Below are 12,582 nucleotides of genomic sequence, written 5' to 3'. Positions count from 1 at the left end.
AAAAAGCAGATGCGAATTGAAGCTTTTCTTTCTTTTTGGGTGTGGTTGCGGATACAAAATTATTAATCTGGTTCCTATTGTTCAGAGTGATTGAGTGAGCTAAATTGGGCCTGCTACTGGCTACAGATCCTATATCTTATTTATATATAGATTAATTTGTGTGCTACTTAGATGCATATTTGTGTTATGTGTTTGGTTTAGTAGTATCTTCAAATATCTTGATAAGAATTTTATAATATAGATGCCTAGCAAATATCTAAGTCGATTTCTGCAGCACAATTGTTTATGTGAACAGTAATAATTATGATATCATCGGTCTGCTTAATGGCTTGAAAGGAACTTGTGTGTGTGCTCGTAAGTACTCGTTAGAAAGTTAATTTTTCTTTTGCTTCCATGGAAATAGATGGTCATTCAGTATAGAAACTGAAAAGGGTTGTGATGTCCTTCACTATGTTATCATGCTCACTCCGATCAAAAAGCACAATCTTATAGAAGGAATGACTCTGCTTTAGTGGCGACTAGCCTCAGTGTCGTCCATATCCCTTGAGCCCTCCACTTGTGAGTCAGGTCCATTCGCCCAAAGTACTTGCAACTATTGAAAAGCATATACATATTGTTCCCCATTAAAACAACCAGAGAAGAATTTGTTGCGGGTCTGCACCGACCCTACTTAGTTCAACCAAATGAACTAAAGTTTCAAAAATGAATGAATTCTGAAAAAAAATTCATTTAGTTAAACTAAAGAGGGTCGGAGGGTACCCTCAAGGTTTCAAATTTGCATGCCCAGTTGGATAGGAACACGACGCCATAATCTCTAATCTCTGATAGTCACCGTTGTAGCGAACAGGGTACCCTCAATGTTTCAAATTCTGAATATGAGCATCGTGCAAATATTCTACCCGGCTTGCCTACAAGTGGAAAGAGGACCCTGTGTGTCCCACTCTGATCAGAGAAAAAAAACACGTTTAATTAACTTATTAATACTGTCTTATTAACATCATCACTCTGATCAGGCTCGCTTTAATTAGACAGTATTAATAAGACAACTCTTCCTACCATCAATGCAAAAGCATCGCACGCATATTCTACACGGCGCGCCTGCAACTAGAAAGAGGACTATGTGTGTCTCACTCTGATCAGAGAAAACACATTTAGTTAATTAGATTAGATATCGTGTCCCTTGAGGAGAGTGCAGAGTAAAGAAATTCAGAACATGTTCGCGACGATCTCGTTGCATGAACAACCGGTCGACTCGAGCCACAAGTAGCACGTCCAGCAGGTCGACTCCATCAAAGCACACAAAGCAATAATCTCTAACGGCCGCCCTGGGTGTATCGCTGAGATCCAACTCCCCTGTTCTATCCTTTCTTCAGAGTTTGGCTGTTCGGTACATGCAGTTGAAGTTCCTCTATTTTATGTGTGCCTTGTTTTGCTGAGTTGCTCTCCCCATATAACATTGTTCCTCTCTTGACAAACATCAACCTTTGGCCTTTCAGAAAACGGTCATAGAAGCACATGGACAAGGAGGGTGATATAAACTCATAGCCAAAATTTTCAACATCATCATAGCCGAATTTTTCATCAACATCATCGTGCTGTATTTACAAACGATCATGGGGTTGTCGCAAAAGCACAAGTTGCAACGAACACAACACCCCTAAGCTACTAATACCCCTAATTTGGCCCCCAGCAGCTGAGGGACATGACTGTCCTCAGCCCCTCCTCGGCCTTCTCTGCTCGCCGCCTCTCCGCCACAGCCGCAGCGGAGGCCGGAAGCTGCTTGGGGCCCTGCGAGACGCTGCCGCGGACGTTGGTCCTGGCCTTGGCTGCCCGGTGGATGGACGTGAGCGCGTAGTTCCATCGGCAGAGCCTGGCTTGGTCCTTGAGGGCCTCCACGGCGCCCACGCTCATGGCCACCATCCACGACGCCTTCACCGGAGCAGCCATCTCTCCTCCTCCTCCTCCTTGTTCTTGCTTCGCTGCTGGCGAGGATACTGAATTGTGATCCTTTTGTATGGCAGTAGTGGACTTGCGAAGTTGCGGCAGAGCTGATCCTCTTGAACTATCTCGCTGAATTGACGCTGATTTGTGTTGATGGGAGCAAGAGTGGGAGGGGGCCGGGGTTATATACACGGAAGAGCCGGAGCAAGACAGGCGGCCGCGGGCGCTGGTTTCCCAGGAAACCGGGTGCTCCCAGGAGAGCTCACTTTTGGTTGCTTGCGCCGCAGCTCTCGCTCTCATTCCCGCACAGACGACCAGACAAGGCAGAGTGATAAGATAAGATGGAGGACATGGTTTCCACCATACCAGGGGCCGTGTGAGCTTCGTGTCAACACCTGACGGAGAAGACACCGGAGTCATCCATGTGTGCGCCTCAGGCAAAACATCTTGATTATTGATGAGACAAATACATCTTGATTATTTCCAAGAAACTCGTGGTACTGATACTATGCTGATTCTGACACTGTTGTATCATCGTCATGCTACTAATGGAAGGGGGGTAGCCTGGTTCAAAAGAAAAATTTGTGGTACTCGAAACGTACGGGGATTCCTCTTGTTGAAAAGCCAATTCATTTACTGGCATGACCCTGGGAAACTTAGAAAGAAAAACATGGATCTGGCCTTCATTAGTATATGTTCCTGTGTCTTTAGATTGGATCCTTTTGTTTTACGCTTCTCTTTGTCGGCGGTGATTGCTGTTCTGGTGAGTTGGTCCTTTTGGGCCTTAGCACAACGACTTCATGACTGTCTACTACAACAAGGTTTGCCCGGCTCCGATGAAGGAGGGGCGAAGACGGCGGCGCGCTCCAGTGCTAGTAGTCGTCGCTAGGTGGTCTACGGACCTAGATATATTCTACTTCTTGTGTTCTTTGTACTACCTTGACAGTTGATGAATACTCCCTCTGTCCCATAATATAAGAACGTTTTTTACACTACACTAGTGTCAAAAACGTTCTTATATTACGGGACAGAGGGAGTAGATCGGAAGTTATTCTCGCAAAAAAAAGTTGATATGTTCTTTTTATATAATTTCTTTAGATCAAGGAAATAAGATCAACAAATTTTCTAATAATTTTCATTCTTTTAGCACGTGCAAATTTCGTTGATTTTTTAAAAAGTGGCCAGTTGCTTGAATTTTTTGTTGGTGCATTATGTGCATGCCTAAACCTCTGCATTGGTCATGTCATTTTCGAGGCAGCATGAAGTTCTTTACAAACTACGAAATTGTGATTGCCAAAGCCGACTTAGAAAATCTTTGTTATAAGTGCCAATTATTATTTTTATTACATGCGAAGCAAGTAGTTGTATGTCTCATAAGTTGCATATAATTTGGTTGAATTAGTAACAATTGTTTCTCGGGTGCCATAGAAATGGCAGTTTCAATGATAGTTAGTTGAGTGTGGTGTATGTTCTACTCAAGGTGCTTGCAAAACATTAGTATTATAAGAGAAAGATAACTATATTTCACATATAAAAATAAGCAAAGTAATTTCAATTTAATTGCGGCTAAAATCATACATAGCCATAGCCCACATGTTTTGATTTTTTTCCATGAACCACAAGTTATGTTCTTTTTTAACAAACCACAGGTTATGCCCTAATTATTCACACCACACCCAAATCAAACATTTGAGTGGTTTTGACATGAGAATTGGAACCTCCAACCCATCCACAACATTGCCACACCATTCACACTTGGCAGACAAAGCACGCTGACAGCATGCTGTTTTAACTCATACCATCATCTTCTCGTCTCCCCCTCTCTCTCCCAAGATGGAGTTTCCCAAGGTTGAGTGGTATGTTGAGAGAAGTAGATCAATAAAATGGGTTGAAGATGTCAAGGAGGTTCTTCTGTGAGGTACGTTTCATCCGCTTATGCACTGGTGTTTACCAAATTTGGGATGGAGCTGCACCGTAGAGTAACCATGCTAAAGCCAACCATTTCTACTGGATTGCTCCATAAGAACTCAATCGATATATGTAGCCCAAATCACTATACAGCCGTAACCAAGGAAGGCCCGCCGTAACTCATGGATATTCAAGTTATTATCCAGTAACTATGTGAATATTAATTTCTATTGTTTGTTCTTCTTTATATTCTTGCTCTTTCTCTTATATGTAGTGTAACTAATGCATCAACATAAAATATGATGCAAGAATAGCTTAATTGGTTATTGCACATGTTGGTTACTTCTAGTGTATTTTGTTCCATTCACATTGTTTCATAAGGTTAATAATTTTTAACTGGAGTGTGGTACATCGCAAGGCTCACCCAACTGAGAAACAGGACTATATTTAGAAAATTTCAAAAAATAACTATACATGTATTATGTATATCGTAGTGTGTTGCATTGATATAACACACAAGAAATGTGTTTGGTCCATCTAGTACTCCCTCCATAACAAAATGTAAGACGTTTTTTATGCCCTATGCAAAACCAAAAAACGTCTTACATTTTGGTACATAGGTAGTAGTCAAATATGTAGACTTACACCGTTGTGTTCTAAGTTATGGAGTATTTGTTGCGCTCATTTAGGGCAAGATTTAATGCTAGCATTCTTTGTTGATTGTTGTTATTTGAAATATCGCATGCCCCTCTTTCTTCAATACCTATCTTTGAAATTCATAGCTGCAACTGTTGGAACACATCTACTCTCCGAAGAAAGTGATCTCACCATGTAGCTGAGGAAGGATAAAGATGGACTACTCTGAATCGACAAAAGCAAGATCTAACACATAGCTCTTCGCCACCGAAGGGATCGATGTCCATTGGAGGCGGCATAGGAGAGAGATGCGATGAGGAGTTGATGGCCAAGAGATCCATGGAGCGATGGGGGAAAGAGGTCTTGTAAATGGAGGCGTCGGTGCATCCTTGCCATGTTGTGTGGTGTATCGTCTATACATCTACTCATTGATTTTCCTTTTCATTGGTTTTTTCTATTCTTTGTCATTCTTACTATTTAAATTCTTCCATGATTTTATCACTTCTTTTTATATAGTTTTATTTTTTTCTTATATATTTTCCCTTATTTTTCACCTTACTTATGAAAACATGAAACGAGTTTTTTCACTATGGGTTATAAATTTCTTCTCTTGAACAAAACAATTGCCCAGTACAAACAACCATTCTTTTTTCTCTTTAAATATATTCCTATACTGTTCATTATTTGTTTAATGTATGTAGCAAATAAATTGTTCAGTATGTTATTAGATTTATGAGACAAAAGAAATTTGTTAGTGAACTACCAAACAAGTTTTTAAGATTCATGAACATATTTAAATCAATCAACACAAGTATTTTTCTAAAATAAACATCACAAGCCTTGTGAGCAACATTGACATGTTTTGTGAACTAGCATAAGAATTTGGGTGAAATATAAACAGATAGCATAAATGTTCTGTGTGAACAATTATAATAATCATTAAATCCTTTTTGTGAGATACACGAACATATATTTTATGATTCAAAACAATTTTGATATACTATGTTGAATTTTGAAAATCTAATTATACAAACAAACAAAAATTAACGTCTTTTGACACGAAAGTTTTACACTTTTTAAATATCATTCCATACAAACATAGTACTCCATTTTTTTTGGCATAACAACCTGTCAAATTAACGAATCCGGGGCAAATTAAGCTGGCAGCTACACTCTCTTGAACCGGCCGAAAATGACCGGCGCACCGCTCGAATAAGCCATGAGAGATACATAAGATCCCTTTTGTCAGCAAAAGACAGAAAGACATGAGTAAACAAAGTCGATAAAGACTTGCAAATAACATCAAAATCATGAAAAACATAATAGGTTTATAGTTATTATTTTCTATTATTACAACTATGGTTGTCATCTATTTATACTAAATATTTTTAGTTCTTTATATATATTATTCACTATGCATAAATTGTTTTTTGATTGATGTAATCTTTACCACACAATATCAACGATATTTTCTACTATACATAACAACATAAACCACAAATATTAACTTAAAATTAACTGTTTTACATTTCAATATTTCCACTATAATTACTATAGTTGTAAACTAAATCCATTTTGCTGCAAACCTTATGTTATTTAAAAAATTTGTCAGGACATTTCGGTGATGTCAATTCCATCTATATTCGAGAAAATGAAAATAACATTTCAATTATAGATTAATTTGTGTGCCACTTAAATGTGTAGTTGTGTTATGTGTAGGATTTAGTAGTATCTTCAAGTAACCCGATAAGAATTTTATAATGTACGTGCCTATCAAATATCTCGGTATATTTGTGCAACACTATTGTTTATGGGAACATTAATCATTATGATACCATTGATCTGCTTAATGGCTTGAAAGGAACTCGTGTGTTCTCGGAAGTACTTCTCCTCAGAAAGTCAATTTTCCTTTTGATTCCATGGACCTAGACCAAAATCAAAATAGATGGTTGTCCAGTTTGGGTTGCGATGTCCTTCACTATATATGTCATCGCTCTCACTCTCATAAAAAAGACACATTTTAGAGAAAGAACGACTTTGCCTTGGTGGAGACTGACCTCGGTGTCATTTTAGAGAATCTCTAAGGGCCTCCATTGCAGCGAACTTCTATTGTGGGAAAGTTGGATTCGAAGAAAAGTAGTTCTTCTGCATTAGCCGTGCTCCGGAGACCTTATTCCGACTGATCCTCTTCTCCCTTTGATTGAGCCCTTGTAGTTGAGAATGTGCTTCACCGTCGGTCCATTTTATCTTGCATGCTTATGAGCATGATCATGTCCACTTCTTTGTCTGAATCTGATGAATCGAAAAACTCATCTTGAATAATTTGATCAAGTTCCGTCGGTCCATACTCCTCGTCTGCCGAAACATCAGAATTCATTTTTCCTACAAATAAATCATTAAAAACCGGGTCGGACAATGTGTCGAACACACAGAGCGCAAGGGCATCCCGAGAGTGGCCAGACATACCGCGGTGGCGCTGGTGATGAGGACGAGGCAAGGGACTGCTGCGTCGGTGCTTGCAGTGTAGTGGCTCGTAACGGCTGCGGAGCAAGGATGGCATCGGACGTCCGCCGCGAGGAGGAAGAAGAGAGGAGAGGGCAGCTGGATGAAGTAGGCCGAGGGGATGGATTTGATGTAATTTGTAGTGGGCTAGGGTGTCAGGTCCGATGTGACGGACGCCTCTATATCCACCCTACGATTTGAGCTAGACATAGGGATGCTGGTCATCCCCGGTTTTTAAGACCGGTTCGAAGGGTTAGTCTGAGTCTGTTTTTTGTGACCGATCCTGACACCATGGCCGTCTGCTCATGCAAAAGCATTGTGCGCATATTCTACACGGCGCACCTGCAACTGGAAAGAGGACCGTGTGTGTCTCACTCTGATTAGAGAAAAAACACGCATAGTTAACTTATTAATACTGTGTTATCAACGTCATCACTCTGTTCAGACTCACTTTAATTAGATCTCGTGTCCCTTGAGCATAGTGCAGGGCAAAGAAATTCAGATCATGTCCGCCATGATCTCGTCGCCTGCACAACCGGTCGACTCGAGCCACAAGTAGCACATCCAGCAGGTCTGACTCCATCAAAGCACACAAAGATATAATCTCTAACGGCCGCCGCTTGCAGCGGCCTGGAGTTGTTCGAATTTGATCAAAGAAGATGTGAAATCTTGCACTTGGAGGGCAGCTGGGTGTATCGCTGAGATCCAACTCCCCTGTTCTACCCTTTCTTCAGAGTTTGGCTGTTCGGTGCATGCAGCTGAAGTTCCTATGTTTTCTGTATGCTTCGTTTTGCTGAGCTGCTCTCCCCATGCAACTCTGAACATTGTTCCTCTCTTGACAAACATCAACACTGGGCCTTTCAAAATAGTTACAGAAGCACATGGACAGGGAGGGTGATATATAAACTCATAGCCGAAATTTTCATCATTATCATCGTGCTGTATTTACAATCGATCATGGCGTTGTCACGTAAGCACAAACTGCAACGGACACAGCACCCCTAAGCTACTAGTACTCCTAATTTGGGCCCCAGCAGCTGAGGTACATCACGGTCCTCAGCCCCTCCTCGGCCTTCTCCGCTCGCCGCCGCTCCGCCACGGCCGACGCGGAGGCCAGAAGCTGCTTGGTGCCCTGCGAGATGCCGCCGCAGACGTTGGCCTTGGCTGCCCGGTGGATGGACTTGAGGGCATAGTTCCAGCGGCAGAGCCCGGCTTGGTCCTTGAGGGCCTCCACGGCGCCCACGCTCATGGCCACCATCCACGATGCCTTCGCCGGAGCAGCCATCTCTCCTCCTCCTTGTTCTTGCTTCGCTGCTGGCGAGGATACTGAATTGTGATCCAAGTGTATAGTAGTAGTGGACTTGCGAAGTTGTGGTACTGAAAGCACAGAGCTGATTCGCTGAATTGAGGCTGGTTTGTGTTGATGGGAGCAAGAGTGGGAGGGGGGCGGGGTTATATACACGGGAGAGCCGGAGCAAAACAGGCAGCCACGGGCGCTGGTTTTCCAAGGAAACCGGGTGCTTCTCCCAGGAGAGCTCGCTTTTGCTTGCTTGCGCCGCAGATCTCGCTCTCGTTCCCGTACAGTGGGCCATGGTTTTGTCTGTTACAATCAGACAAGGCAGAGAGATAAGAGTAGATAGGGGTGACGCACATGCTGAAGGACATGGTTTCCGCCATGCCAGGGCCGTGTGAGCTTCGTGTAAGTGCATCTTCAGCCGCGCCCCAAAAAGGTCTCCCCAGGCGATTTTTTCGCGCTGGCGCCGAATAAACGGCCCAGTCGCGCCCCCAGGAGCCCGATTTTCGCCGGCTTGGGCCGAAAACAGCGCCGGCGGACCCAGCCCGAACCCGGCGCGCTGGGGGGCGCACGGGGACGCCGGGGCGAGCTGTTTTGGCGCGAAAAAGACGCGGGTCAGCCGCGTCAGCGATTCGGCGCCTCGTCTTCCCTCAACGGCCTCGGTTCCCGCGGGGAATCAATGGCAAGGCTGCCGCCGGTCAGCCTTGCCATTGATTCCTCACGGGCGGCGCTTCACGGGATGGCGCGCCGACGCCTCCCCTCCCTCGCACGCGTACACCACACCAGCCCCGCTCCTCGCCGCCGTCCAGCCCCTCCCTCTCCCTGCCTCTCTCGAGCGCCGCCGCCCAGCCCCTCCCTCTACCTCTCCCGAGCCCGCCCAGCCCCGCCGTCGCCATGGCAGAACGCTTCCCCGGAGACGAGGCGGCGGCCAACGGCTTCGGCCGCCGTTCGCTCCGCGAACAGGAGTCCTGGCTCCTGTTCCAGGCAAAGATCCCGGCGCCGCCGAACATGCGCGCCGGGCCAACGGGGTGGAGACTCAGCGCCGGGGGAGTGCCCATTCCCCCGTTGCCCGACGCCGTGGCGAAGCCGAAGTACTTCGCCGAGGAGGTCGAGATCGTGCGCACGTCCCTCACCGACACCCAACTCTCCCTCCCCCAGTACGCCGCCGACAACCACGCGGCCTGGGCGGCGTATTTCGAGCGCCGCCAGCAGCAGCGATTGGCGTCCACCAACGGCGCGCCGGTGGTCGGCGGCCGGCAGAACAGCGAGGGGTGCCACCTCTGGTGGGGCGTCCCCGGCCGCACACTCGAGGGCATGCTCACGTACCTCGAGGGCGGCAACGACCCGCCGTTGGCGTACCCCCCGGCGCAGCACCGACGCGTCGGGCCATGGGCGCCAAGGAGGTTCGGGTCCTCCTCCTCCTCTCCCTCCTCCCGATTCTCATCGCACTCCTCCGGCACTCCGGCCCTGCTCGGCGTCAACGTCGAGCCCGCGGTGGAGTCGCCGCTCGGCCGGCGCACTCGCAGCGCCGGCATCGTCATCAACGAGGGCGGCCGGCGCGCCTCCTCCTCGTCGGCTCCTCCGCGCTTCGTCAAGCCAAAGACGAAGCCGGGGCTGGCGCCGGTGAAGATGGAGCCGGGGCTAGCGCCGGTGAAGGCGGAGTTCGACGACGACGACGCAGCCCTAGAATGGGCGCGCCATGACTCCATTGCGATGGAGAAGGCGCGCCGGGAGAAGGTGAAGGAGCGCCAGCGCGCCGCCCTGCGCCGCTTCCAGGAGCGCCGACGCGGCCGCGATGAAGACGAGGTCGTCGTCCTATGCGACAGCGACGCTGACGACGACGACGCGCCGCCGCCAGTCCACCATGGCGACGCCGGGTCCAGCAGGGGCGCCCGCGTCAAGGAGGAGAAGGCCGGCGACGACGATGGCGGCGACGACTTCAGCCCCTTTCTTTTTTAGATTAGGTTAATGTAACGAAAATGCGCGAATTTCGTCGAAATTTGTCATGTTTAGCCGAAATTTAACTACTTTTTATCATAACTTCGCCGAACGGCCCTTCTTTTTTTTTTAATACGCGCCTGGGGGCGGCCCTGGGGGCCGACGGCTGGGGACCGACTCGCCCCAGGGCAATTTTTTGCGCCGGCTCACCCCCAGACGGCGCTTTTAGATGCCCCTTGGGGGGCCAACGGCTGGAGATGCCCTAAGCGTCTGATGGAGGAGACACCGGAGTCATGTATGTGTGCAACCTCAGGCAAAAATCTTGATTATTAATGATATAAATACATCTTGATTATTTCCAAGAAACTTGTGGCACTGATACTGTGCTGGTACTGACACTGTTATATTATCGTCATGTTGTTAATGGAATGGGATTAGCCTGGTTCAGAGAGAAAAACTTGTGGTACTCGAAACGTATGGGGATTCCTCTTGTTGAAAAGCCAATCATTGCTTAACCCTAGGAAACTTAGAAAGGACAACGTGTGACCTGCCTTTTGGCTCTTCCTATAGCTCTGATCAGAAAACCTCCCGATGGTAAGGATCAGTTAACTAGTATTTAATGTGGACGAACCAAGTAACTGGAGGCAGGTCAACGAGCAAAACTGAAACTAAATGGATTGCTTGATGACACCTTCAGTACAGATATGGGAATTTACCATGCGTGTCACTTCAATACCTGCGGATGGCACCTTCATGTGTGCCACAGACTGTAGAAATACAGGATGTTGGCTATGAACTCAGTCGCTCAGCAGATCGGCAAAAATGAAGTCCTTGTAAGTTGTAATGACATACGACCAAAAGGCCGGGTTCAAAGACAAGGTAATAGCTGTAGGCTGAAACTAAATTAAAACATCAATTCATATTTCTCATCAAGATAACAAAAAGGCAAACGGATAGGGAGAGTAATATGAACTGAAGTAACTGAAATTTGTCATCATCATCATGGTGGTTTTTACAATGGGGGATTCCACGGGAAGCCAGCTAGTACCAAGCTTTTACACCGTGGTTTCAGGCCATGGTTGTTGCAGCAAGCACACACACACACACACACACCTAGCTAGCACTAAGTTGCAGCTGCTAATTTGGTCCCCAACAGCTGAGGTACATCACCGTCCTCAGCCCCTCCTCGGCCTTCTCCCAACGCCGCCTCTCCACCACCGACGCAGCAGAGGCCGGAAGCTGCTTGGCGCCCTGCGAGACGCCGCCACGGACGTTGGCCCGGGCCTTGGCTGCCCGGTGGATGGATCTGAGGGCGTAGTTCCAGCGGCAGAGGCCGGCCTGATCCTTGAGCGCCTCCACGGCGCCGACGCTCATCGCCACCATCCAAGACGCCTTAGCCGCACCCGCCATGATCTCTCTGTGTGTTGGCGGTATGAAACTCTGAAGTAGGTGATGACTGAGATGAAGATGAAGGCTGACTGTGAATGAACTGAGATGAAGGCTGATTGATGCTTGTGTTGATGAGAGGGAGAGCGGGGCTGGGACGAGGTTATATACACGGGGGACGGAGGGAGGCTGGGAGGTCTGGAGCAAAACAGTGGTTGCGGACGTTGGTTTATCAGGAAACCGGGTGCTTCTGGAGTCATCACTCTGCTGCTACTCTGCTTCTTCACGCCGCAACTATCGCTGTCGTGTCGTTTTGTTTATTCCCTGTGGAAGTGATGGTTTCGGCCAGTCTGGGATTGGCACAAGCCTACAGAGATAAGATATGAATGACATATAGATGATGTGTGTAAGTATTCAGTAAGCAGATTAAAATGTTATTGCGACTTGCTAGTACTAACATTAGTTTTTTTTCCTTCGGGTGAGTACTAACATTGGTTGTCTTAAAATTGGAAGAAAACATGAATAAAATGGGTAAATGAAAATACTTTTTGGGAAAAACAATAAAAATCAGGTAAGATTTCATGAATTTTAAAATTGGATAATTATCTTAAATATTCAGGAACCATGTAATCTAATAAAATTCAAAAGATTTATTTCCCTCAATTTAATTCTTCAAATTTAAAATTCTCTTAGTTTTAATACATTTTGAAATATCAAAGATTGTTCACAAATTTGTTCCTTTTGACCAATTTTTTCTGTAGCTCTTCATTACCATTTTTTTTGTATAGACAAAGATATTCCTAAAATAAATATATATAGCTCAGCAAATGTCTGAAACTTTTATTGTTCTATTTTCTCATCTTTCCCTTGCTTTGTGAAAAAAGAAAGAATCGTGGTGATTATGCTACCATGTATGCAAAACCACTTTCAATGGGGGCAAAATACCAAATCTAGATGTTTCTGATACTTGATTGACA

The 12,582-nt window shown here is 46.0% G+C and overlaps 3 protein-coding genes across 3 annotated transcripts; all 3 read right to left on the bottom strand.

Annotated features, from left to right (window-relative positions):
* Window positions 1–1,529: 1,529 nt before the first annotated feature.
* On the bottom strand, window positions 1,530–2,120 carry LOC123047237 (uncharacterized). The gene has a single exon (XM_044470736.1). The coding sequence runs from the start codon at window positions 1,945–1,947 to the stop codon at window positions 1,675–1,677; it is 273 nt and encodes a 90-aa protein (XP_044326671.1). The 5' UTR covers window positions 1,948–2,120; the 3' UTR covers window positions 1,530–1,674.
* Window positions 2,121–7,882: 5,762 nt separating this feature from the next.
* Window positions 7,883–8,407, bottom strand: LOC123042546 (uncharacterized). The gene has a single exon (XM_044464977.1). The coding sequence runs from the start codon at window positions 8,270–8,272 to the stop codon at window positions 8,006–8,008; it is 267 nt and encodes an 88-aa protein (XP_044320912.1). The 5' UTR covers window positions 8,273–8,407; the 3' UTR covers window positions 7,883–8,005.
* Window positions 8,408–11,187: 2,780 nt separating this feature from the next.
* Window positions 11,188–11,796, bottom strand: LOC123042545 (uncharacterized). The gene has a single exon (XM_044464976.1). The coding sequence runs from the start codon at window positions 11,627–11,629 to the stop codon at window positions 11,357–11,359; it is 273 nt and encodes a 90-aa protein (XP_044320911.1). The 5' UTR covers window positions 11,630–11,796; the 3' UTR covers window positions 11,188–11,356.
* Window positions 11,797–12,582: the final 786 nt, after the last annotated feature.

The sequence above is a fragment of the Triticum aestivum genome, chromosome 2B (genome assembly GCF_018294505.1).
Source record: "Triticum aestivum cultivar Chinese Spring chromosome 2B, IWGSC CS RefSeq v2.1, whole genome shotgun sequence".
In the NCBI taxonomy this organism is placed as follows: Eukaryota; Viridiplantae; Streptophyta; class Magnoliopsida; order Poales; family Poaceae; genus Triticum; species Triticum aestivum.
This window is presented reverse-complemented; position numbering and strand designations above follow the sequence as displayed.